The sequence below is a fragment of the Meleagris gallopavo genome, chromosome 3, assembly GCF_000146605.3.
Source record: "Meleagris gallopavo isolate NT-WF06-2002-E0010 breed Aviagen turkey brand Nicholas breeding stock chromosome 3, Turkey_5.1, whole genome shotgun sequence".
NCBI classification, from domain to species: domain Eukaryota; kingdom Metazoa; phylum Chordata; class Aves; order Galliformes; family Phasianidae; genus Meleagris; species Meleagris gallopavo.
The window spans coordinates 12,506,642-12,530,720 of NC_015013.2; the positions used below are offsets into that span (position 1 = coordinate 12,506,642).

The following is a 24,079-nucleotide window of genomic DNA, read 5'->3' on the forward strand; positions in this document are numbered from 1 at the left end:
AAACTGTCACTTGCTGATGCAGTTCCCTTTGGCAGTGAGCTACTTTGGCTTGTGAACTGCCTTCCTTTCCAATCTCTTTCCCCTCAGCTGTCTTCTGCCATGCAGCTATCCCACAAAGAGCCACATACTGTCACTGTATTGACATTGTCATTATGGTTCCTTCTCCCTCATCTGGCGTTGCCACATCTCTGTGCTCAGCACCTGTCTTCAAATTCTTCTCTGCTCTCACTGTCTTTCCCAAACCAGAAAGCCTGAACAGAAGTGGCCGCACTCTGGTTTGCGGCATGCACCTGGTGGGCAGTCAGGGCAGGGACATCTGGTAAAGCATGGAAAGGACAGGGCAGGCTCTCAAAACTTTGTGGCTGTGAAGCTAGCTGAAGAAGTTCTGGTACCTGAGAAAATAGCCGGTGCTTTATGGAAGTGATGGTGAAGAGGTGGAGGTGAGGAGTCACCATTTCATCTCAGACATAGTGGTGGAGTTCATGCATCTTGTACAGGATTAGCAGAATGATGTGTCATGGTGCCAGAGGTCAGGATCACTTACAAAAGTGATTATTCTTTTATATGAGATGGCAGGAGAAGCTTTATCAGAGGAGGATTCGGAATCAGCCGAGCGAAGGTGGCATTAGAGAAGATGCTGCCTCAAGTAGCCATCACAGTTGAGCAATGAGCGTTTCATACACTGCTCCCCATGTAGGAAATGAAGTGCCTGATAGATGTATTATGTTCCACCTTGCTGGCAAGTGTTACTAGAAGGATCTCTTGTACATAAATATTTGATTTTTTTTCTTTTTTTTTTTTTTAATGATTGAGAGTGCAAGATTACTAACGGGTTTTGCACAGTTACAGAAGGATAAACAAAGGTGCATTTTCTGGTGGACTCTTGTTGTGAGTCCTTGTTTTTACAAGTACATCTGAATAATTCTCACAACCCTACTTATCTCGGATACTGAAAGACTTGCAGTGAATAGGCTGCAGTCTGTGTTCTTGGAAGTTTTGAAAGCATATCTAGCTGACTTCTTAATTGGAAGTGCTCTTTTTCTTAACGGTCATAGGGGCAAAATGAGCTTTGAAAATAGAATGAGTTAAATGAACGTTGACAATGCAAAGCAGTAGTGTATGACTATAGTATTGTTTTAAGTATACCTTGTAACACTTACAATGCATCAGAAATGCTTGCCTAACTTTCCTTGTTGATCTTGTAACTTACTAAGATACCTGACTAAGAGAGGCTAATTTTGTGGAAGAAAAGTATGCATTTTTATGAGTGTCCTTCTTGTTTCCAAAATAATAAAAAGAAATAAAAATGCCCCACAAACGTTTTCTTCAAAACGCCTTTTGCTTGGTTTACCAGGTAGGAAAAGAAAAATGATTGTGTGGAATCAAAAGAAACTTTCTCTCTGAATTTTAGATTGTAGGCTTTGTTGAGAGAGAGGGAAGGATGGCCACTTAGTTTTACTAGAAATGTATGAAAAATGACATTTTTTGAGGAAAAAAAAGTGTATGCCTTTTTAGTAAAAATGCTTCTATTTGAAATATCTTGCTACTGGACCTTGGAATAAGCCTGGCTAAGTTATGTACTGATGTCTTGACAACAAGGCAGTTTTAAGACCTGGATGCCTAGAGATGGTCTCTGCTTGTCTAAGCAATGATAAATCTTTTTCGAAAGTCAGCAAGACTGTACCAGTCTACATCATGACTTAAGCAGTGGCGAATGAGTGCATTTAACTTGGATGGTTTTGTCTCATTTCTTTTTGCTTCTTTACACAGGGAGTGAAGTACCTCTGCATTCCTGCTGCTGACTCACCCTCACAGAACTTGTAAGTTTTCTTTAAAAATAAAACACAGAGCCCCAGAAGTCCTTCAGTGCTGTGCTGCCTGTTTTACAACGATTTAGGAGATATAATTCTGCTCTCTCACAAATATTACACTAATGTGTTTTTAAACTGCTAAGAAAATACAATGTTTTCTTGCAGCCACTTTGGTTCTGACCCTGCTTTTTTTGTGTGAGGGTTTATAGAAAGGTCAGTATATAAACAAGAATATAAGCACTCTTTATTAATTTTTGGTGTTTCTCAGTGAGTCTGTTCCTAATATATTCCCAGTTTATTCCAGCCATTGTTTTTGTAAACCTTTTTTCCTTGCCTCTTCTTTCTTACTAAAGCAGTATGTCTAGCCGTTGAAGAAAGGGAATCTATTTGAAAGAGCTGTGAAGTTTGGTGCTTCAGGGGTTAAATTGAATTCCTCACACTGTGCCTTAGAGATGAAGTCTCAGTATGCAAACTGCTCCTGTGACTGTGCTCTGGATGACTTGCCCTACCTCTGAAGGCCCCACTGCTCTTATTAGTAGACCGGCGTGGCAGGGAATTTGTCTGCACTGGGGTGATTCTTGCCTTGGAGATGTGTGTGCAGAAACTATCGTGTGCCAGCCTCAGTTTTTCTTACCACTACTCACATTCATGCAGTGCTGGTTAACTTGACCTTGGTTTTAATGTTTTGAACCACTGAACTGAAGACGCATAGCAGATCTCGATTCCAAAGAGAAATCAAAACAAATTTTCTAAGAGAACTTGGATGGTGATCAACTCTTTCCTCTAGAGCTCAGTGTTTATGCTGGGGAGCGATGAGGGGGGTTTCAGCCACATCCTGACAGAAAGTTTGGTAGAGAAATAAGTACTTGAAAGAGGCCGGGTACGTACGGAAGGAAGCGCAGCACTGCTTTTCTCTCATATCACAGCAGTATTCCGGCTGATGCTTTCGGTGAATATTTTTAGAGTGTGTATTTCTCATACCCTAGAAAGATTCCAGTGACGCTTGGTATCTATCGGTTTGCCTTCTCATTCTGAGGTGTTTCTGTCGAAATCTTAAATAAATAAAATCCCTGTTCCAGAACTCTAATTTTCAACACAGGTCTGTAATGAGAAGACAGATAGTTAACTGCCTTTGTTGAGCACAACCAGGTATGTTTGTGGCCTTGATACTTAAACATAAATTTTAAAATTCAATCTTTTTGTATAGGAGAAAAAATGAGATTAGAGAAAAATATTCACATCTCGTATTGTTTGTTGGTATTCTGAGATCTGTCGCATTTCAGAAAATGTTTTCCAGATCTGTTTCATTTGTAGAGATCAAGATCATTTCAGGAATGGAAGTAAAGGGACCAACATTTCTGATGATGTTGATCGTTGTCCTGCTTAGTCCTTCCCTCACTGTTGAGTATCAAGGAGTTACATTGAAAAACCACCCCCAGCACTTCAACTGTCTGGCATGGTAGCAGAGCTATTAAAGCTTCAGTAAGAAAATACAATATTTGCATGAGTATTGTTTCTGTTATGCTGAAGGCGTCTGCAATTCTTGCTTTGGTGTCAGGTGGTTGCAGGCAAACGTCATTACTTCTAATACTGAGACATTTTATCACTTAAAATAAAACTTGATGAGTAACTGATTTTTCTTTTTTCGCTTTATAGAGTGCAGAAATTGAAGTAAAGTCAAATCATGATGCCCACAAGCAGTATTTTTGCTTGCTGTGCACAGAGAGTCCTCTGAAAGCAAGAGGAAATTGTTTTTCTTCAGACTTAGAGGCTATGACAATCTTATCTAGGAGTGAGTAGCTGCACTACGTGCACCCTCTGTTTAGAGAATGCAACTAAGGAACAGGAAAGGAAGTATGTCCCTCTGCGACATCCTTGCATATTTACTCAATTCTCTGGAAAGACACTATGGAGGTCTCAGGAAAAAATATAGCACCATTTTGTGTTGCAGGTGCTTGTGTTTTCTTAGCAATTAGAGTAGTGCAACTGCCTGGATGTGTGCTTCTGTCTAGCCTGTCTGGCCAAATAACAGGTTTGTTAGAAGTTTCTGAAACTTGGTTGCTATTTTCCAATTGCTGGCAGATTGAAAGTGTCCAACTGAAGGCCATTTGGATTGAATTTTGGATCAGTAAGCTCTCAATTCACTTCTGCTGTGTTTTTGTGAGGGGAACTTTGGTTTCTTGTGTGTGTAATGCACATTTATTTGTAGTAAGCTTGTTTAGTGGATATCTTCCTTAGAGGGATGAATTGCCAGTGAAATACAATAGGGATTCCCCTGTTAATGTGCTAATGCTCACCAGAGCTGCTCAAAAGCTCGTCTCTACTCCTGTGTTCTTCCCCTACTAGTATAGGAATGAAGCAGTTGCTTTTGAGATCTGAGGTGCTTCCTCAGAGTCAAATGCATGTTTTCCTGGACAATGAGAATTTTATCTTGGGCCACTGACTTCCTCAGAAATGTCATGTCCTACAGAACCTGTTACTAAAAATGTATTCTCTAGAAATCTAATCTTCTGTTTCTGAGTTCTTGTTCTAGCTAATTGTCTTAGGCTATGTGTTTCTAAGGAACTAACATCCAACTGTCAGGCCATTAATGGTGACAATACAGAAGCCTCTTAAGAAAACAAATTTAGGTGGATCTTTGCATTTAGGCTGCCAAAGGAAAGAGACATCAAGATACTTCTATCTGTTTTTGCATGCATTCCTTTTAATCTTTATAATTATTTGCAGAAGGCTGACTAGCAATTGTGATATTTAGACCTGGTATCATAACTCAGCCCTCTGGCAAGTTTTGGATTATCTGGTTAGCCAGTGCATAAGCTTAGACAACTTTCACATCCTGTTGGTAGAGGTACTGTGCTCATTCTTCTCCCTGTGGTGTTTTTCATCCCGAAGATGATGCAGTTCAGTACCCAAGTTTAAGCTTGGAGATGTAAAAGTCAAGATATCACATAACGAATTGTCTTGAAGTAGCTGATTATTCTAACAAACAGGTTAACATTCAGTGCATGTGTCAAGTGCTTTCCTGTTACAGATGATAATCAGTGATTTTGCAATTAATGTAAGATTTGCCATACTTCTGTCTGTGGCACTTTCCACACAGTTAACTTGTCCCTTATCTTGTTTTCTGTAATTAAAAAAAAAAAAAGTTTGTCATAACTTTGATATCAAACAGTGTTTACTGGAACCAGCAAAGACCATGTACTTCTGGAAAAGTACATTTTTCCTTTTCTGTGACTCAAGGTGAGGAGGGATTGTCATTCTGTAGAGCAACCCTGGCTCTAAGCTTGGTTATTTCTCTTCTCATTTTCATGAATGCCTGCGGACAGTTAACAGTGAATCAGCAGACTGAGTGTCAGCAATAAGGAAGGACAAATTAAACTGAGTGCATGGACCTCACTGCTAGCTATATTTAGTACCTTATAAAGATGCTGCGCTCATTCACAGATACTTTTCAAACCAAAGCATTGAAGTGTTTAACCAAAACTTGTGCCTAGACCACTGAAGTGAATTCACTGATGCTTGGAGCTTCTCTGTTGGCCCTGTTCTCTAGAGAAGAGGGAAGATGGCTCTATCAGGTAGGGATGTTGTCAGTCCAGCCCTAACCAAGTTTTGTCTGATCAAAACCACTTACTCTTGGACAAGCACTCCTTCTCTGTATAGTAGCAGTGCCTCTTGCACACACAGCACAAACTCTCATTTTTCCTCTTGAGTTGCCTATGTGAAGCTGCCTATGTTCCACAGGCAGGCCTGAATGTCGTGATGTGTTGCAGCTCAGCCAGTGGAAATGTCTTGGAGCAGCAGACTGAGCACAGAAAGGCTTCCTCACTCTTCTTCATTCATTCTGCGTTCTTGATCAGTTTCTTGAGAAATAAAAAATCCCAAGTTTACGTGCTGCCCCAAAACTTAAGGCTACATCATGCCTTCGAGTTTTTAAGTCACTCAGGTTTCTTCTGGCAGTTTTCTACTGTGTATCCAGTGAAACATGACTTGCCTTGAAGAAAGAGTCATGGGCTTTGATTCCTCTTTTTGGATATGTCAGTTTAGACTTCATCACCTCTGTAATTTCCACAGGCACTCTTGCAGTATTGTTGCCCTCCTCCAGCTCTTAGTGTCTGTAATATCAGCAGCTGCTCTGTTGGTCAGGAAGAGAAGTTTCCTCTTATGCGGGCATTCCTGATTTTTGTGCGGCTCCTGGTGCTGGGTTGAGGTTTTTTCTATTCACCCTTGTGGTATAATATATACTTAGAGTGGGGAAACGTCTTGAATCCAGAACATTGTGTTTCATGGGTGTTAAGTGCAGCGTGCTTTTCAGGTTCATCTTTGCCAGTAAGCCTGGTATTAAGTATCTCTTAAGAAGCAGTCTCCTCTGTGCTGCACACATTGCTGCTGCTTGCAAGCCTGAAGTGCAGGAGCACTCAGAGGCTACAGAAAAATCCAGCTGAGTTGAGCCAAGAGGTTCTGCTGGCTTCTGTGGTAGGTTGTAGGCAACCCATGAGCTTTGCAGCCTAAAAGGTAAAGTCAGGGTGAGCACCCTGGGGCTGAGATGCAAAGAGGTGAGGTTGCAGGCTTGCTGTGGGATGACTGCAGTTGGCTGCTCAGCTGTTGGAAGCTGTCATTTCCTTTCCTTCACTTAAGATGAGCGGGCATGAAGAGCAGTGTGTGTACAAATCCTGGTGTCTGTGAGCTGAATTTTTTTCCTACATTTTATTTGACAGTGCTTAACAAAAAGTAGGCTGTAGGCAGGGATTGACTGCTATGCTAAATCACAAGGAGGCCTCAAGATCTGAGGAGAGGGAACTGGAAGAGCTGAGGTACCCAAGACTTGAACAGGGAATTTTTTCTTAGCAGGGCCAAAAGGGAAAGATTTCACGTTGCAAAGACTCACATCATTTGTGTATACTAGTGAATGGTTTGGTGTAGGATGATGTAAAGTCAAAGTTAAGCTGCAGTTTGGGTAGCAGGATGCTGCTTTGTAGAGGCGGTGTACTTTGAGTATTGCTCACATAGCTGCACTCTGTTTTACCTAACATGTAAGTTACTCAAGGAGATGTGAGGCCAAGTTACCAGAGGAATAAAACACAAACTGAAACACAGACTCGCTGTTGATCAGAATTAAGTGTTTGCCAATGTTTATCACACCGTAGTACCTAAAATACCAGTTCTTCCTTCAGGTAGCACAGTGAATAACTATGCCAAGTGAATTTTGGGTTTCACTGGTGGATGCTAAGTTTTACATTGCAAGTCCTCTGTTCACTTTGAAACTCTAGAAACAGGATTAAGCGAGCTTTCAGATGCATTTCTTTCTAAGTAGTGATTTTACTAAATACAGCACTTTCTTTACTCTCTTTCTGCTTCTGTTTTCAGGGCAAGGCATTTCAGAGAGAGCATCAAATTTATTCATGAGTGCCGGCTTACAGGTGAAGGCTGCCTAGTTCATTGGTATGTATAACACTGGCTAAAGAAACTAATTAGGGGTTTCTGTGCCTTGTATGCTTGTTTTCACTCAAGATGGGCAGTACAGGGTTCTCCCTTAGACAAGAAAACCACATTGCTTTATTAAAATGATGTTTCTATCTGTTATGCTGATAGCATGCTACTGGCTTTCTTTTTCTGATCTGTATGGCCAGAAAAACAGTATTTTGGGCTAAGTGGGAGTCGTCTTCTCTGGAGATATTCAAGACTCGCATGGAGGCTTTCCTGCTCTGTGGGGAATCTGCTTTAGCAAGGTGTTGGACTCCATGATCTCCAGAGGTCCATTCCAGCCCCTACAATTCTGTGATTCTGTGATTCATCAGTTTAATGATAAGTTAGCATTCATCTCATCTTATAGCAAAATCCACCTGAATTGAAGTCGTCATTTGACGAGCCTCAGAAGATACACAAATGTTACTAAAGCCTGATGCAGCTAAGGCTTTTGAGCTGCCAGGCTAGGCAGCTGCCTGGAGGAGGAGCTCCTCAAGGAGCTTGAGAAATTCTTGTCCTTCTCTCCAAATCAAGCCTTTTTACAGGTCTTTCCTGAAAAAAAAAATAATAAAATCTTTGACTAGAGCTTTTATTTATTTATGTGGTTGTTAATCATTGTTTTTCTAAAGATTTCCATAATCCTAATAATCAATTTCTATAAACAGCTATTTTGATGACTTCAGTGATTTGTTATAAAAAAAATAAAAAGCCCTCTGAAAATAAATTGATATATTTATTTATTTTGACTGCTGAAGCGTTCAAAAGTTGCAGTTCTTAATAACGAGTCTCTGATTGGAGAGATGCTCTTAGGACTATAAAGAGTAAAAAAGGAAATCCCACCCTGGGTTTTTTCTTGCTCCCTGCTATTGGTTGTGATCTGTGCTACATGTCCAAGTGGCATATCTGAGTCTGTATCTGGAATCAGTCATCTCATGATCTGAGCACTTATATTTGGGCTCTGAGCATAAATCCTCAATTTGCTACTGACTCATGGCAGAGTGTGGACGAGTCATTTGGTCAGTCTCTGTGTATGTCAGATGGATAATTTGTCTGAATTCTGATGGTGATAAAAAGTGTGTAGTTAAATTTGTGGCATCCTTCAAGAGCATGAGATGGTTTGGAAATGCCTGGTGAAAGAATCTGATATAAATGCAGCCCTAGCTCATTATATATACTTGTGACAGTAAGAGTTAGGAGTTTTTCCAGAGTGGGGAAACCAGTACTAGGGAATGATTCTTACTTTATCCCAGTGTTTCAGGAAACTGGAGTTCTGAGAACCTAAGTTACACAGTGCATGGAGAGCAGAAAGAGGAAAAGAGCTCAAACAATCAAACCTGTGCATTTTAACAATTCAGTTAATTGCAGAACCGGTAAAATGGAGCTTTTATTCATGATGAGGAAGAGGGAACAGTCTTATTTTAGTGCTTTCATCTGTATAGGCAAAAGACTGGGTGACTTATTTAGCTCATACAAAATCAAATCTAACTTAGAAATGCTCTCCTCCCCTCTTGAGAATACTTTATGTTTATTCATTCCTTTCTAATCTCATATGAATTATCATTCAGAACCCACTTTTTCAATCTTGTTATAGATTAGTTCTGTTTCATTTGAAAAAGCAGTACCAAAACCCCCTTAGCTCCAATACAGTAGTATTTATGGTGGCAATTAACACAGCAAACCTGCTGTGGCGTTGGTTGGGAAGTGGTGCTTTTAACTGTAATTGAAGTAGAGCAGTACTTCATCTATTTCTTGCTCCTCGTTTTTCATGCAGCCTTGCAGGTGTCTCTAGGAGTGTAACGTTGGTGGTTGCGTACATCATGACCATCACAGACTTTGGCTGGGAAGATGCACTGTCTGTTGTCAGAGCAGCGAGATCCTGTGCCAATCCTAACATGGGCTTCCAGAGACAGCTACAGGACTTTGAAAAGCACGATGTTGATCAGGTATAACCTACAAACAAATGAAATGAGAAACAGAACTCTGAGTTGGTTGGTGGGGCTACTTCTCACTGTTCTGAGGCCTGCTTGGTCTGTCTGACTCCATGGGCTTGCTCTGTGAAAATGACTTCTTTGGTAAACCTGCTACACTGGGGAGGTGCAGGTAGAACTAAAAGTATCGAGGGATATATGAGATGGGAGTAAAGATGAAGCATAACATCCACATACACCTGCCCAGCCGTGCTCTCAATCCAGTAATCCTCATTGTTCTGAAGACATAATAAAACATTTAAACCTTTAGAGAGAGAAGATATAAAGGTAAGGAGCTCAGAATACAGCAGCAAGACCAACTTTTAAGTTGCATAAAAATATTTTTTCCCTCACATTCATTTGAATTAGTAATTAGGGAAGAAATCATAATCAGAAATCTGCTACCTGTAAATAAATTTAGGTTATCATTATGATCTATGTCATCTGCCAGCAATATCTTCTATAACTAAGACTTAATAAACATTTAAATGTGGAGAACAGTCTCAAAAGTTTTTCTTATTTCCTAGCCTTTTAAGGCTTTGTAGGCTAGGATAATTAAGGAAACAATAGGACTGCAAAGTGATTATCGTAAAATGAGTTTCTTACACCTAAAAACAACCATTCTATGCAAAAGACCTGCTCCCCATCAGTGGCTTCCACTTACGTTAACTTCCTACTCTGACTGTCCCTTCTGCTTTCCATTGTTCAGCCTATTGTTCTTTGGGCTCTCTTGGATTATACTTATTATAACCAAAATACATGAGATTAAAAAAAAAATCAATTTATTATTATTACGTACCCATCATTCTGCTGCAGAAGGTTCAGAGTTCAGAAATTACCATTTGTTTTGCATAATGCAGCTTGCAACTGTAAATATTTTGAGTTTTTTTTAATATTTAACTGAATGTTTCCTGGTCGTTTGGAACTGATGTAAATGGTAGAGTTAACAGATTTTTTAAGAGGCAAAAGTCAGAGGGGGACTTTCCAGACTTGTCTCCTTCCTCCCTTACAGTCATTTCTGCTCTGGGCAAATTGGTCTGGGCAAACAGCAATGACAATTAAGGCTATATGCAAATAGCCTGATAAAGACAGTAACGTCTTTTTTTCATCCATGATGGACAAGACATTCAGCCTATTTCACTGAGGGGGAGGCAGCAGCTTGCAAAAAGAAATATCCACCTATAGTCACTGGCTAGGCTGTAGTTTCTTACTGTCTCTTAATAACAACCACATCCTTAGCAGGTGTCTGTTTACACACCTGATTTCAGTGGAATATTGCCATCTGCAAAGGGTGTGAACCTTTTTTTTTCTGATTTCAGCACCATCGGTGTTTTGCTAAGTCTATTCAGAGTGATATCCTGTGGGGTTTCTGGGATGGAGTCCCTTACTTCTTGATCTTACATGAGGGGTTTAGTCTCTAAGGTAATCATGTAGTTTACAATAATTCCAGATTTCCAGGTGGAGGTCTGAGGCTTCAGATTTTCCTTAGTGTTATTATGATCTTTTAGGAATAGGAGGCAATAATTATGTGTAGACCTTGTCTCCCAGTGTTTAAGTACACGGTCTTTAAAGCCAAAGTCTATAATCCTCAAACAGAATAAAGCTGTGGAAGTTAAGGCTTTTAAAAATTCACAGGATTATTATCACTAGAACACAGCAACTGTGGTCTGTATCTTTCTGCTGCTTTTACGATAAAGAGCAACAAAGTTTTTCTGAATGACTTCAGTAGATTCAAATCTTCAGCTGGCAAAGAAATGACAGAAGAATCAGACAAAGGTCCATAGAACTGAGTGGAATAGAGGAGGTGAACAGATGTGATATCCTTTCTTCCTTGCAATGTGAGGTGGAGGTATCAACTGGCTGGTCTTAATCAGATGAAATCATACAACAGGTACTTGTGGATGATGTTGGCGAAAATATGTGGATTCAAAAATTTGAGGCAGAAGAAAAGCACTTTTTTTTTTTGTATCAAGCACAAAGATATTGCCTCAGTGTCTAAAAGTACCTGAGATAAAAATTGCAGGAAGCTGAGGAAATCACGGGGATGATGTCCCAACATCACTGCCCTTCCCCTACATTGTTCCCTCATCTTCAGATGATCCTGGTACTTTGGCTGTATACCAGTCATTCATTCATGTCAGTAACATAGACGATCATGTACTACAGCTGTTAGATCTCCTGGTCTTTTTCTTCCTACTGCTTACCTTTTCTAGTATCTACAGTGCAATTTCTACTACAGGTGTTAGTCAGATGAGGATGAAAAAGCTATATTAGTGGTTCACTTTCTGGTCTTTTAACCTTTTGAAGTTCTGTAAATTTGTTGTGACTTGGGCTGATTACGCTAGTGTCCACACGTTCTTATCTCATTGCTTGTATGTGCTTGTACAAGTCCAAGATGTCCTTGCCCAGTGGATTTTCCTTATTCGGGGTTACTCCAGTCAGCCAAGCTGTTAGGCAAGTATGTCATTTTAGGGAAGGTAAAGGATCTCAGTGATTTCATATGTGTTCCTCTGTCTATGCATTCTGTGTTCCTTTTGTAGGATATGCAATATTTACATTTTTTTTTAGATTGCTTGTGTTCTGAAAGTCTCTGTAGGGCTGGAGGGAATAAGTCTCTTGCGCATAAGTCTCCTGATATTGCTTCATCATGTTTTATCTGTCTGTTTAATCTCTGCAGTTCAGGCAGTGGCTGAAAGAAGAATATGGGGAAAACTCTTTTCAGGATTTGCAAGAAGCCAAAAATCTTCTGAGCAAATACAAGGAGCAGGCAGAACTGCAGCAGAGTACTGGGGGAAGACAGTGGAATAACAACTTCTCATCTGTGCCATCTCTCTCGTACAACAACTACACAACAGAGACCTAGTTGTAGAAGGCTGAATTTTTCTCTCTACCTTTGAAGAATATTTTGCCATAATTTCTATCCCATCTTCAAGACTTGACAGTAATCATGCAAACAATTGATTTGTAGAAAGCTTCTTGATGAAAATTGTATATTATGTGTGTGTGGATGAATGTGTTTAACACAGTTTTATAATTCCGGCAGGATCTAGCTCTCTGTACACTCAGAGACAAGATCCAATTACTGTGGCTGAGTCTGTCAGCCACAGCTGTTATCCCTACATAGCCTGGCATTTGCTGTGAGGTTAGCTCAACTTCTTTTGTTGTAGGCTAGCAAAGGGCTCTGAGAGATGAACTCTAGTGATTCAAACTTTGGCACTTTGACATCTCTGCACTTTTATTGTGGCAAATGTATTATTGCACCTGAAGAAGGGAATTCAAGTAAGTCTATAGTTCACAGTCCATTGGCAAGTAACACCCTGGAGATGGACTTGTGCTCAAATGCTAGGCTGTAAACTGGGGCAGGTTAGATATGTACACGCACCTTCCTACCAACAGTAACAGCTAGGGGAGAAGTGGGGCAGACAGCTCTGAGTAATAACATCTTCAACTGCCACAGTTGTGCTTGCTTCAGTGCACGTGAGACAGAGCTGTCGGCAGAACTCCCGCAGACCGAGAACACAAACTGCCACCACAGTTCAGCTGATATGCAGTGATTTAAGCCATGGTCCTCGGCTGTGCTTAGGGTCTCCCGTCATAAACTTCTCTGGAGTGTAGTTAGTCAGGTCTCCCATGCCACTGATCTTCATTCCCTGTGGAACACATGCCTCTTCAACACATGCCCCTGCGCACGTGATAACGTGTCTCCAAAGAGTGGGCTTGGTGTGAGTGCGAGCACCTGCTTCTTTGCTTGTGCTGTGGTTTGCTCTTTGACTTCAGCTACCTCAAAAATGCTGTACTTGTCATTGTGGTTGTAAATGCAACCTTGAAAATGGCCTTGTGTAATCTTAATCTGGCACTGAATAATGTGCGTGAGTGTGTGAGGATGTGCGTGTTTCACAAATATCTGTATCTGAGAAGTTTGTTTTCTTTTAAAATTGCCTGTGTTTCACACTAGAGTTGTTTGAATTTGACTTTCTGCCATTTAAAAACCACCCTGTATTTTGCTGTGATCAAGTCAGTAGGAATGCATTTGTAAATTGTTTTCAGGTAGGTTAAAACAAGAGGCCATACACTGCCTGTGGTAACACAGTGTGTTTCTAGAGTGGAGTCATTGCCTGACTCAGGTGCATTCTAAGAGTGTAGCTTCAAATATGTCACCACAGATGCTGGGCAGTGTATTGGGTTACGGTGGTGTAATGGGGAGGGCCATTGACGCTGAGCTAACGGCTTCTTGTCTTTGGCTCAAAGGATGAAAGGCTTATTTTTCTTGAAGATGGAGAAAAAAAAATAAAAATCTGAATAGTCAGGGTATTGAAAAACAAAAACAGAACTCACTCGTTTCAACTTGTGATGTATATCATATTAAAAGCTGAGCACTGAGTGAGAGGCAGTCAGCATGCTAAATACAGCTGTCATCTCTTTCCGTTGCTTTTGGTACTCTGACCCTCCCATCCTTCCTCAAAATTCCTCTTCATGTGATTTCCTGCTTGCTTTGGGTGGCAGTGAATTCTTTGGATGGGAGCAATGCTTTTGGGGTCAAGTGAACTCTGGCCTTGTTAAATATCTTCATAAGACATGTGTTACATTTTCTGAAATACAGATCTTGTGTATCAATAATAGTCAAAAAGAGAAAGCAGTGGGGTGGAACTGGCTTAACCATTTCATCCAAATCCAAGCCTAAACCAGAGCTCTCATTGCACAAGTGCTTTAAGTGTACTGCACACAGCAGGAGCCGGAAAATCATACTGATGTTAACAATAAGCTGTTGGGCGTGAGAAAGGTACTGGAATTTTTGTTTGTATTTAGTTTGTAGCTAAATGAGCCACTACCTGCTTGGGATGTCCAGCAACCTATGGTCTGTGTTGGCATGGTAACAGAAGTATTTGGTTTTTCTCAAAGAGGTTGATCTGCAAATAAGTAACTTTCATGAATTCCAGCACAGCAGCGCCCAGGTTGGCAGTACCCCCTGTGCTCTGAGAATGAACACGTTAATTGGAAAACGCCTTCTGTGATAACAAGGTCTAATATACTTTCAGGATGGTGCTCCATTTGTTCAGCCCTCTCACATTAAGTTAGTAGCGTAATATCCGCTTGTCCCCTGAGGATAGCTGCCAGAAGTATTGTGCTTATGCTCTTGCAGGTATCCAGTCAGTCCATCTGGTAGGGGACTACTGACAGTATGCACTCTGTAACAAGTTTTTATGCTTGTCCTTGCAGTAGTAATGGTGTGAGTGTTGATAAGTTGGCAGGTTTTCTGTTCTGGCAAATACAAGGCAGAATGGGAGACGTGATACTGTCTATATGTCCGAGGTTATTCTGTATTGTTTTTTTAAAGTAGTTTCGTTACCCCAAAGAGTCAGTCCCAGAAACAGGACTTTTTTAAAAACTGAATTTGTATTTAGGGCCATATAGCCATATCAGTGTGCATTATGCTGCAACTGGAAAGCAGATACAGGGTAAAGCAGGAAGACAGAGGGAATGCCATATTGTTATTAAGCAGATGTGCTTCTTTCTTTTTAAAAGACAGGAGGTATTTTCTGCAGGCTCTTGCTCCTGCATCTTTAGTGGACCCTTTTGTATTGCGTACCTCGTTTCAGGGTGACAAAAGAGGAATGGTGGTCTGAGTGAACTTCAATCTGTTTCCTCTGTGTAGGGAGCAGAAGGGTAGTTTACTCTTTTATTTCCATAAAGTACAGAAGAGAGAGTAGCTACAATTCCCACCTCTGGCTTTTTAGGAAGGGAAAGGAACAAATACTGAATACTTGACAGGATTTGTCTTCCAGCCAGCCTTTCAGTGGCAGTTTGCAGGATATCCAACTATCTGGAACGTGACTAGATCCGTCCACATCTTAATAGTTGGCCCCTATGGTGTAGATGATGCAGTCAGTTATTTTGTTTCTGTACTTCAAAACATTCTTCTCATTGTGATGTTCACTGGAAAATGTATAAAGTTTATAACACTTTATTGGATATCCAGATTTGAAGTGTATAATCTTTTTTTTTTGTAAACTTGATATCTGTGTGTGATTATAAGCAAATGCTTACTGTTATACAATGTAGGTAATGGGTAAATGCATTAATATTTATTACCCTGATTTTTAATCTGGAAAAAGTTGCTTCCTTACATCTTCTGGTTGATTGGGAAGATAGGACAAATTATGTTTTATTTTTTTTTAAAGGACAGTAATAACATTGGTTGCTATAATTGGCACCTTCTGTAAGGAAGTCAGTGAAAAATTATAGTAATTCAGCTTCTTTGAAAGCTCTAAACCTGGTAAGCTTCTCGATTCCGTCTTCCTGTTCCCGGGCATCTTAGCAAAGCCTTGATTGCATTTTCCAAATGTTTGTATTTAATATGTTCTACAATTTTTTTACAAATAAAAGTAAATGTTAACACCTGATCTGCTTGTGTATTTCTTGAAATAAGTAGCAGTCTCTGACAGGCTTCTAGGCACCATTTGTATCCCTGCAGGTACAGTAAGCATAACACTGACCGATTGGGGTATTTAGATGACTTTTCTCCTGCACACAGACTGACTGACACTTCTCATCTCCTCACCAGGTTCATCCAGGTGAGTTCAAGAATCTGCAGAACAATCATCTCTTTGATACCAGTCCCAAAAGACTTCTTGTTGCTATCTTGTTGCTGGCCCATCATCACAACAGAATATGTAGGAAATCTATTTATTTCTTTGTAATTCTGAAATACTTTATTCTGTACAGGACACTGCTTTGGGGCTTCATTAGCCGCAAAATGTGGCTTACGTGCAGCCAAGGCTCAAGGCTGTCTGAGGAAGATGATATAAGTGGTACAAGATGATGCTAGAGCAAAAATAAAATAAAAAGCTAGTGTAAGTGGGAAAAAGCCCCATTTAAATTCTCACAAATAACACTGCATTTCTGGTTTGCCAGAATTACCCTCTTAGCAGAGGTAGTGTCATTCAAACCATCAAAAAAACCCCAAGCCCCAACATGAAAATGGAGTCAGTTATGCCTCAGAAGCTAAATCTGATGGCTGCTTTACTCATTGCTGAAGGCTGAGCTGTGATCGTGCAGGGGATGCCCTCATCACGAAGGCGTTGTGTCCAAGCACAGTGAGGTTTGGGGCTCTTCCTCCTGCCCTCTCTTCCCTCTGCCAGCACTCGCTTGCTTCTGGGCTGCTCGGTACGTGTGGATATTTCCTCTGGGATTTTTGAGATCCAATTAATAATATTCTCAGCTGAAGCTCTAATACCTACATAGATAGCTTTGAATGCGTTAGATGCACTTTTTTCAAGATGTTTCGTGTCAGCTTCTTCAGTATAAGTGGTATGGCTTTTAAATTCAGCAGGGTATTTCAATCCCCCTTTTCTTTAATTTCTCTGTAAGACTTCAAATTCAGTGCAGCTTGCTATGGAAGACTTGCATTAATAATTTCCTTATTTCTCCAATGCTGTGTCAGAAATATGTTCTCTAGCAGCGGTGAGCCAGATAATGTCTTTAAAATGTGATTCCTGTCAATTACAAAACTCTCTCCTAAGTTTTAGGGGAGGCTTCCTTCCATCCCCAAGGAAGGAAAAACAATTTCCAAATGAAAAATGCACTGTCACTCGTCTTCTTTCTGACACCTCAGCACCTCTCCGTAGCAGTTTTTATCCAAATCAAATGTAAAAATTCATTATGCTGCAACCCTGGTGCCATACTATTGATCTGAAGTGCACATTTTGTCGTCTTCCGTGTAACATATCACTGCTGTGAGTTCTGATTTGATTCATGTAAAATTGTCCCTCCACGCACCGAACTGAGGGAACCAGAGGGCAAAGCCATGTGTCCTTAGATGTGTTCGTAACCCAATGAAGAGCTTGGACTTCATCAGCAAGTCAGAAAGAGTCCTTAACACCATCTCAAGATGATTGTACTGGAGGAGGAAAATGGTGATTGTCTCTGGAAAATGTTAGACAGCATGAGAAAGGTGATCTTGCACCTTGGAGTGTTTCCGTAGAAACCCCTGGAGACATCATATGGGACAGAAACAGCTTTTTTCACACTTAGTTCTCAGTAGAACTTTAAATACAGCTCTAATTTGCCGTGTGACCCAACTCCTGTACATTTAACCATTTCATTGCTACGTTTAGAAGTGGTGTTCTGTCCTCACTCAGGGAACAGATTTTAGTTTGTCTGTTTTTTAAAGTATGAGATCTGCTTCGAATGTAATGTCTCCTGTTTTATGATGTTGCCGATGACTTCAGAGGCAGATTTTGGTGGTATGGCGGTAGAGGTTGAACTTTCCTGCCAATATTCCACTGCATTTTGTTGCTGTGGGACAGATGGCAGCAGAGGGACAGTCTAACAATATGGCATCTGACATTGAAGTTGGTATGAAGCAAAGGTGTGTCACTGAATTCCTCCATGTGGAAAAAATGGAACCCTCTGACATTCATCAGTGCTTGCTAGATGTTTCTGGAGGCCAACCAGTGGATGTGAGCGCAGTGAGGTGGTGGATGGTGCCTTTCAGCAATGATGACAGTGATGTCAAAGACAAGCTACGTTTTGGGTGGAATGTGCCCAGCTGTCAAACCACAAAATGAAGATCATCTCAATCAGCTCATCCACGTAAATCAGCACGAATCAGGGAACCATGTAGAACTGAATGTTGGCTTCAATGCAATGGAAACAATGGTGGCAATGTTGGAATACTGCAAAGTTTGTGCCAAGTGTGTTCCATGGGTGCTCCCATAGGAACAAAAGAACACAGTATGCATGTTTGTCCGGACCTACTGAACCACTGGGAAGCTGAAGGTGACAAATTCCTGTGTCACACCATTACCAGTGAAGAGATGTGTTGTCATCACAAGGGCCAGAGTCAAAATGGCAGTCACATTCTGCTCAGATGTGAACCAAACACATCTGCAGTAAGTTGGGAGTGAAATTCATTTGCAAGCAGCTTCAGAAAAGATGGGATTTTCAGGCAGATTTGCACCCATTTTCCATTTTACTTGAGGCATTTTTGAACGTGTGGGTTTGTACCCTTCGTTATTCACTGAATAGAGAGATTGGATCCAAAACATTCAAGCTACTTAAAATGCAATTTGTTTTCAAAATTGTTTGCTCACTTGGTCATCTCTTCGTGCAGATGTTAACAAAGCATGACTTTTGATCTGGGCTGATGCATTTACAAGTAGGCCCTCTGAAAGTCTCCTCTACCTCTTCTCTTAAAGTTACTGTGTTTTTATTTAATTTGTCAGATATACAGCGGTGGGGTTTTTGCTACAATTTCTTGAAGAATCAATAAGACTTTAGCTGAACTTGATGAAGATTGGTTGTTTATCAAGAAGGTATGTTGAAAGAGTGCCATCATTGTCCAAAATACACAAAATACGGGACTGAGAAGCATTTGGGATTCCATTCCCAAACCTCCTACAGCATCTGTGTGACTAGGCAAGTCACTTCATCTCCCCTTCACTCATCTTCATCGTAGGAAAGAAAGAAATGTCACGACTCTTCTGTGATACAGCTTTGTGAAGCCACGAGTGAGAAGCACTGCATCAGTGCTGGTTGTGCACGGTTAAATTGGGTATCTGCTCTAGTTTTGAGGGATGTTAAAATACCTTTGTGAAAGATTCTGAAGCAGGACATGGAGTTGTGGTGGTTTCTTGCTAATTCTCAGCACCTCAGATCTCCACTTCAGTCCTGCATTAGAATGCTGTGCAGCCAAGTGTTGGGAGTTGATGGGAATAGGGAAAAATCCCCCAGGTGCTGTTCCCTCGGTGCTGTTCTGCAACTTGAATGACAAAGTGCAGATGTTATTTCTGGAAAAAGGAGTGGAACAGTTGCAGAGCGATTCTGATTATGATGGTCCTAGACAAAATTCATTCCATAGGTGCATCTGTTGAACATGAAATCTCAGATAATAAAATTGTAGGAATAAGCCACATGGCCATGATGTGATAGGGGCAAGGAGAGGAGAAGTAACGCACAGAAAACATAAAAGCATTGGAGTACCTGAAGATAATACAGGAAGAACCTGTGATACATGTGCTGAGATGTTCCATGCACTGCAGGAAGGAGTCAGTAGCTGAAAAAAAAAAGAAAATTGAAGGAGAATCTCTGCTATTTCATATGCTTTAGACATATGATTAATATGTTAGAAAGAGTGATGTCCTGATTTTCCCCTAGGTTTTCTGTGGAAAGAAATTGCATATGGAGAACACATCTAATAAAAGCTCTTCTGGCAGATGAGAGCTGGAGGAAGAACAAAAATAGTGCTTGGTTGGCCAGGCAGCAGCTGCTGCTTTTGGACTGTTTCATGGAAGACGTGAATTTGATTCATTTCCAAAGACAATTTGGAAACTCCAGGCAGCAGTGAAAGGGACTCCCCCTTGGCTTGGCTGTTTTTCTCTGAATTGCACTTGTGTGAAATGCAGTTAGCTGTGCTTCTCAGGTCATTTCTGGGGGACTGCAGTGTGTAGGGATAGACCCTCCGTTCCTCAGTTCAAGAGATTTGGGAGCCTCGGTGCCTTGAGTCAAACACATTGGATTTCAAAAGGCTGGGGAACTTGCAGCTTCTGCTGTGGCCACCTCAGTGGAAAAGTTCCCTTTAACTCCAAACCAAAGCAGATCTCAACTGCACATTGAAGATTCTCTGCTGGTGGCCAGTGCCTCCTTGATCTCTCTGGTTACTGAGTGCTCGTTAGGGCTGTCTTAACCCCTCTGGACCTCCCTCTCTTCCAGACTGAACTCTGTGCTGTTCTTCCATTCGACAAGGCCAAGTCTTATCCAACTTTAACATGAAACACATATACTACGGTGCTCAGGAACTAAGCAACTTACCTAGCTGAAAACAACCCATCTGAGGGCTGGGCTGTGGAAATAGCTAGATAAGTATAGGAGAGCACCATTTGGTGATCGCTCCGACAGTAATTTGTCTGCTCTGATGGGAAGCAATAACGGGGAGGAAGAGACAGTAATCAGTGAATCAATCCACACACTTGTTTAAAAATACCTCCTTTTTGTGGCTTTGGTTACAAGAATGCTTTGTGGGTCACAAAAGGAAGGCATTACCAGTAGTTTAGGCCATATTCTAATTTTTACTTTCATGAAGTCTCATGAATCTCTGAGCAACAGAATTTCCACCAGTGTACATATTGGGGGGAAAAGGCAAGCAGAGGGGCAGTGAATATTTTAAGCAAACCGCTGCAGTTAAAGCAAGCAGGAACTTCTGTAACTAGCGTTAGATTGCAGTTAAGGAGTGCATTTGTTTGAGAAGGGACAGCATGAGACACTAGAAACCCCAATTTTGCTTTTTAGATATTCTCCAAAGGGGGATGATAAGTATTCTTGGTCTGCCTCATGTTGCTGCAGATTTAGGAAACGGGAGCTACATGTTTCAGGGATGATTTTTACCAACCCCTGCAGATGCAAAGCACAGAAGATGCGGTGCTCAGAGAAAGGATGACCTGTGCTATGGCATACTCCTCCTCCACCTGTTGGTGATGATTGGTGTGGGAAGATTTTATAAAGATTGCATCTTGGAGAGACAATATTTATTTTAATTAACATAGTGATGAAGTACAGCCAAATCTTAAGGTTTCAAAAGAACTTCCAACAACTTAGTATGTTTGAAATCATCCAGGCACTGGATAGCTTAAGCAGCAAACAGAACACTTGTCGGACTTAAGCAGATTCACGATGGAAACATCTTTGAAAGTAACACAACAAAATGTACTAGAAAAGATCTCAGTTGTTGTCTGACTTTGGGTTGTTGTTAAATTTAGGTTTTTTCCTACGATCTTCTAGAGTTCATGCCATTATTCTCAGTTTTTCTCACTGTGTCTTGACAGTCACAGTGCATGGCTGTTAAGACTGATGGGTAATAGTTGTACGAGATAATATGATCAGAGTGAGGTTTGTATTGGCCTGGCTCAGTGAGGTAAGAGAAACGTGTAATGATGTTTTTAGAGAGAAGCCAAAGAGGACTTTAATTTTGGTCTCTTGGTTTCCTGCAGCTTTGTTACAAGGGGGAAAGCAGTATAAGCAAATAGCAGCACCTGTGGGAATGGAAAATTTGGAGGAGCTCTCAGGAGCTGCATAAAACAGTGAGGTATAGTTTTGTTCTGGATTTTCTGACGTGGCAGAAAAAAAAGGCAAATATTACACATAAACAGGAGGAAAAAAGAAAGGAAAATGGGCTCTTAAGAAAAATAATATATATGTGTATATATTGACTGTTTGTTGTGGTTTAATCTGGCAAATGACTGAGCACCATACGGTTGTTCATTCACTCCCCTCCTTCCCAGTGGGATGGGGGAGACAACTACAAAAAACCCCAACAAAGTAGAATTTGAGGGTTGACATAAAACTACTTACTAAAATAGATAAAAGGAAAAGGATAATAGTTAGAAATGAATGTACATAATGTATATAACAAGTGATGCACAGGAAATTGCTCACCACCCCTAACCAGTGCCAAGCTAGCCCCCCGAGCAGAGGAAGAGAGTTGGATGAACTCCCACCCCATTCAAAACTCCTTCCTCATGATATTGTATGGCATAGAACATCTCTGTGGCCATTTTATGTCAGCAGTCCTAATTCTGTTCCCTCCCACCTCCTTAGGCCCTTGCTACAAACAGCCTTGGCTCTGTACAACACCCTTAGCAACAGCTATAAACGTTGGTGTGTTATCAACATTGCTTTTCAAGAACCAAAACGTAGCATCATACCAGGCACTCTGAAGAAAACAATTCTGTCCCAGCTGAAACTAAGACACTATTGTATCTCAATGTGCTTAAGGAAAACAGTAATGAAAATAAGCTGATTAACCAAAATCTAGACTACACATTTAGTTCAGAGCCTATAGACTAAGTGGCTGCTACTGAACTGTACATGGTAGTGCAATGTTGACAGCACCTTTTACAATATATCCAACCAGCAGAGGTATTGGTTGAGAAAATGTAGGACATGCAGACTTAGGCTCCATGACCCACACCCATACTTAATGTTCTCCTGAACAGAAAAAAAGCAGCCCCAGCTCTCCACTCTTTATACTGATATTATGTGCTTTATAAGTCTGCCTGCACAGACGGATGAAAGGAAGCCAAAAATGCAGCTGAAAGATGGTGGTGCAGATGAACAGTCTCTGCTTCAGTAAGCTCTGAAGGGCCTGATGTATGTCTGCACCAAGTTTAAATATGGAGTCTGCATGCATAACACCAGTCCCTTTCTGCGGTTTAGTGGTACCATTTATCCTCATCCCAAAGGTGCCTTATTGGAGACACCTACATTTGCTGTTGATCCTGTGCCCCGTAGCTGCTTTGTGCATTTGAAAACCAAGGTAGGAGGTGACTCTCCATATACCTCTCCACGCTGGGACAACCTTGTTCTGCCTTATGGACCTATCTTACATGGTCTCTGTCAGTTAATATTTAAAGTGTAACACTAAATTGGGAATTCTCTGAAGGATCCTTTCAATCTCTCTTGTCAAAGTTATGGGAACTTAGTACACAGGGACCTTTTAGGGAAGATTAAAGAAGCGGTCCATATCAGAACTGAGCAGCCCTTGTAATACGGGTTCCCAAATGAGCCTTGGACAACAATAATGATATTGCTGTGTTCTCTGCCTATTTTGACTTTTTTTTCCTAATGAAGTCAATCTGTGTTGCTGCTTCGGTCCTCATTTGCCCCTACACAAGTTAAGCACCCATTCTTGAAGGTCTCTTAGTCCCTGGGAATCCCTGACCACTGCCCTGGGCAGCTTGTTCCAGGGCCTGACCACCCTCTGGTGAAGAAACTTTTCTTACCACCCACTTGACCAATCCCTGACCTCAGCATTTACCATTACTCGAGAATCACCATGCCAGTAAGCATGTCATAGCTGTAGATGTCAGTCCATGCTCCTTCTAATACTGCTGTCTTTCTTGAGTCTTTGCAAAAACAGACTTGTAGATGGGGAGGGACACATCGTAGTTCACAGCTTCTTGGGCAGTAAAGCAGCATGGTTGGACTTGCACACCAGCTTGCTCATTGTCCAGATGCTCTGCCCTCATGAAGCAGTGGGGAAGCTCCTCCTCCCGACATCAGTGTCAGCAGGATCTCTTTTAGTGCTTTGAGTAACGGTTTAAGGCCACCAAGTGGCCATTTCTTTCTTGGTTTTTTCTCCAAGGCAATCAGAGACAGAATCAGCCCATCAGAAAGACAGGCATAGTAATAAAGAGATGTAGCAGCACTTTGCCTTCCATAAGACGAAATCACATCACCTCTCTACTTTCATACTGTTGCACGGCCACAAATAAATTCTCCTATCTGCAAGGGAAAAATGTTAGAGAAGCTTTGAAAATTCCTGCAGTTTTGATGATGTGCTCTTACAGCAAACACAGGCAGCTATTTGCATGCTTTTCAAGGAGGGAGAACCAGGGAGCACTGCAGGTAGATTTTGGAGGCCTGAATACACAGAGGTGCTAAGGAGAGGGCTGTCCTGTGACTGAGTGGAGATGTTTCAGGGAAGCAGTCCTTTATTGTGGCCAGTTCCTGCTCTGGCCAGCGACCAATGGTGCCTTCCCACACAGCAACAGTTAGAACAGCAATTACTATAAATAAGCACGATAGGCAGTTGCGTACACTTTTTTTCTTTTTTATAGCAGGCGCTGTATTTTTTGTTACCCAATCCACAGCAAAAAGAAAAAAAAAAGAAAGAATTATATAACAAAATGAGTAATGCTTAGTGGTGAGGGAATTTCTTGGTGTTTTCTATCATGCAATGCCTTTGGTTGAAGCGTGCATAGCTAAATTTGCATCACTGGCAATGTGAAGAACTTTATTTTGCTTCAAAAGGAGAAGCACTCGCCCATGCTATCAAGTCACCTT

General features: G+C 41.1%; 1 protein-coding gene across 1 annotated transcript in view; it reads left to right on the forward strand.

The window, feature by feature from the left end:
* DUSP22 (dual specificity phosphatase 22) overlaps nt 1-15,642 on the forward strand; it is a gene marked incomplete at its 5' end in the record, with an annotated part of 40,881 nt that extends 25,239 nt beyond the window's left edge. Inside the window, 4 exons of the mRNA XM_031552691.1 lie at nt 1,771-1,820; nt 7,176-7,250; nt 9,046-9,217; nt 11,919-15,642. Of these exons, the coding sequence (XP_031408551.1) occupies nt 1,771-1,820; nt 7,176-7,250; nt 9,046-9,217; nt 11,919-12,104 (483 nt within the window). The remainder of the gene's footprint in view (nt 1-1,770; nt 1,821-7,175; nt 7,251-9,045; nt 9,218-11,918) is intronic.
* Between the last annotated feature and the right edge of the window lie 8,437 nt (nt 15,643-24,079).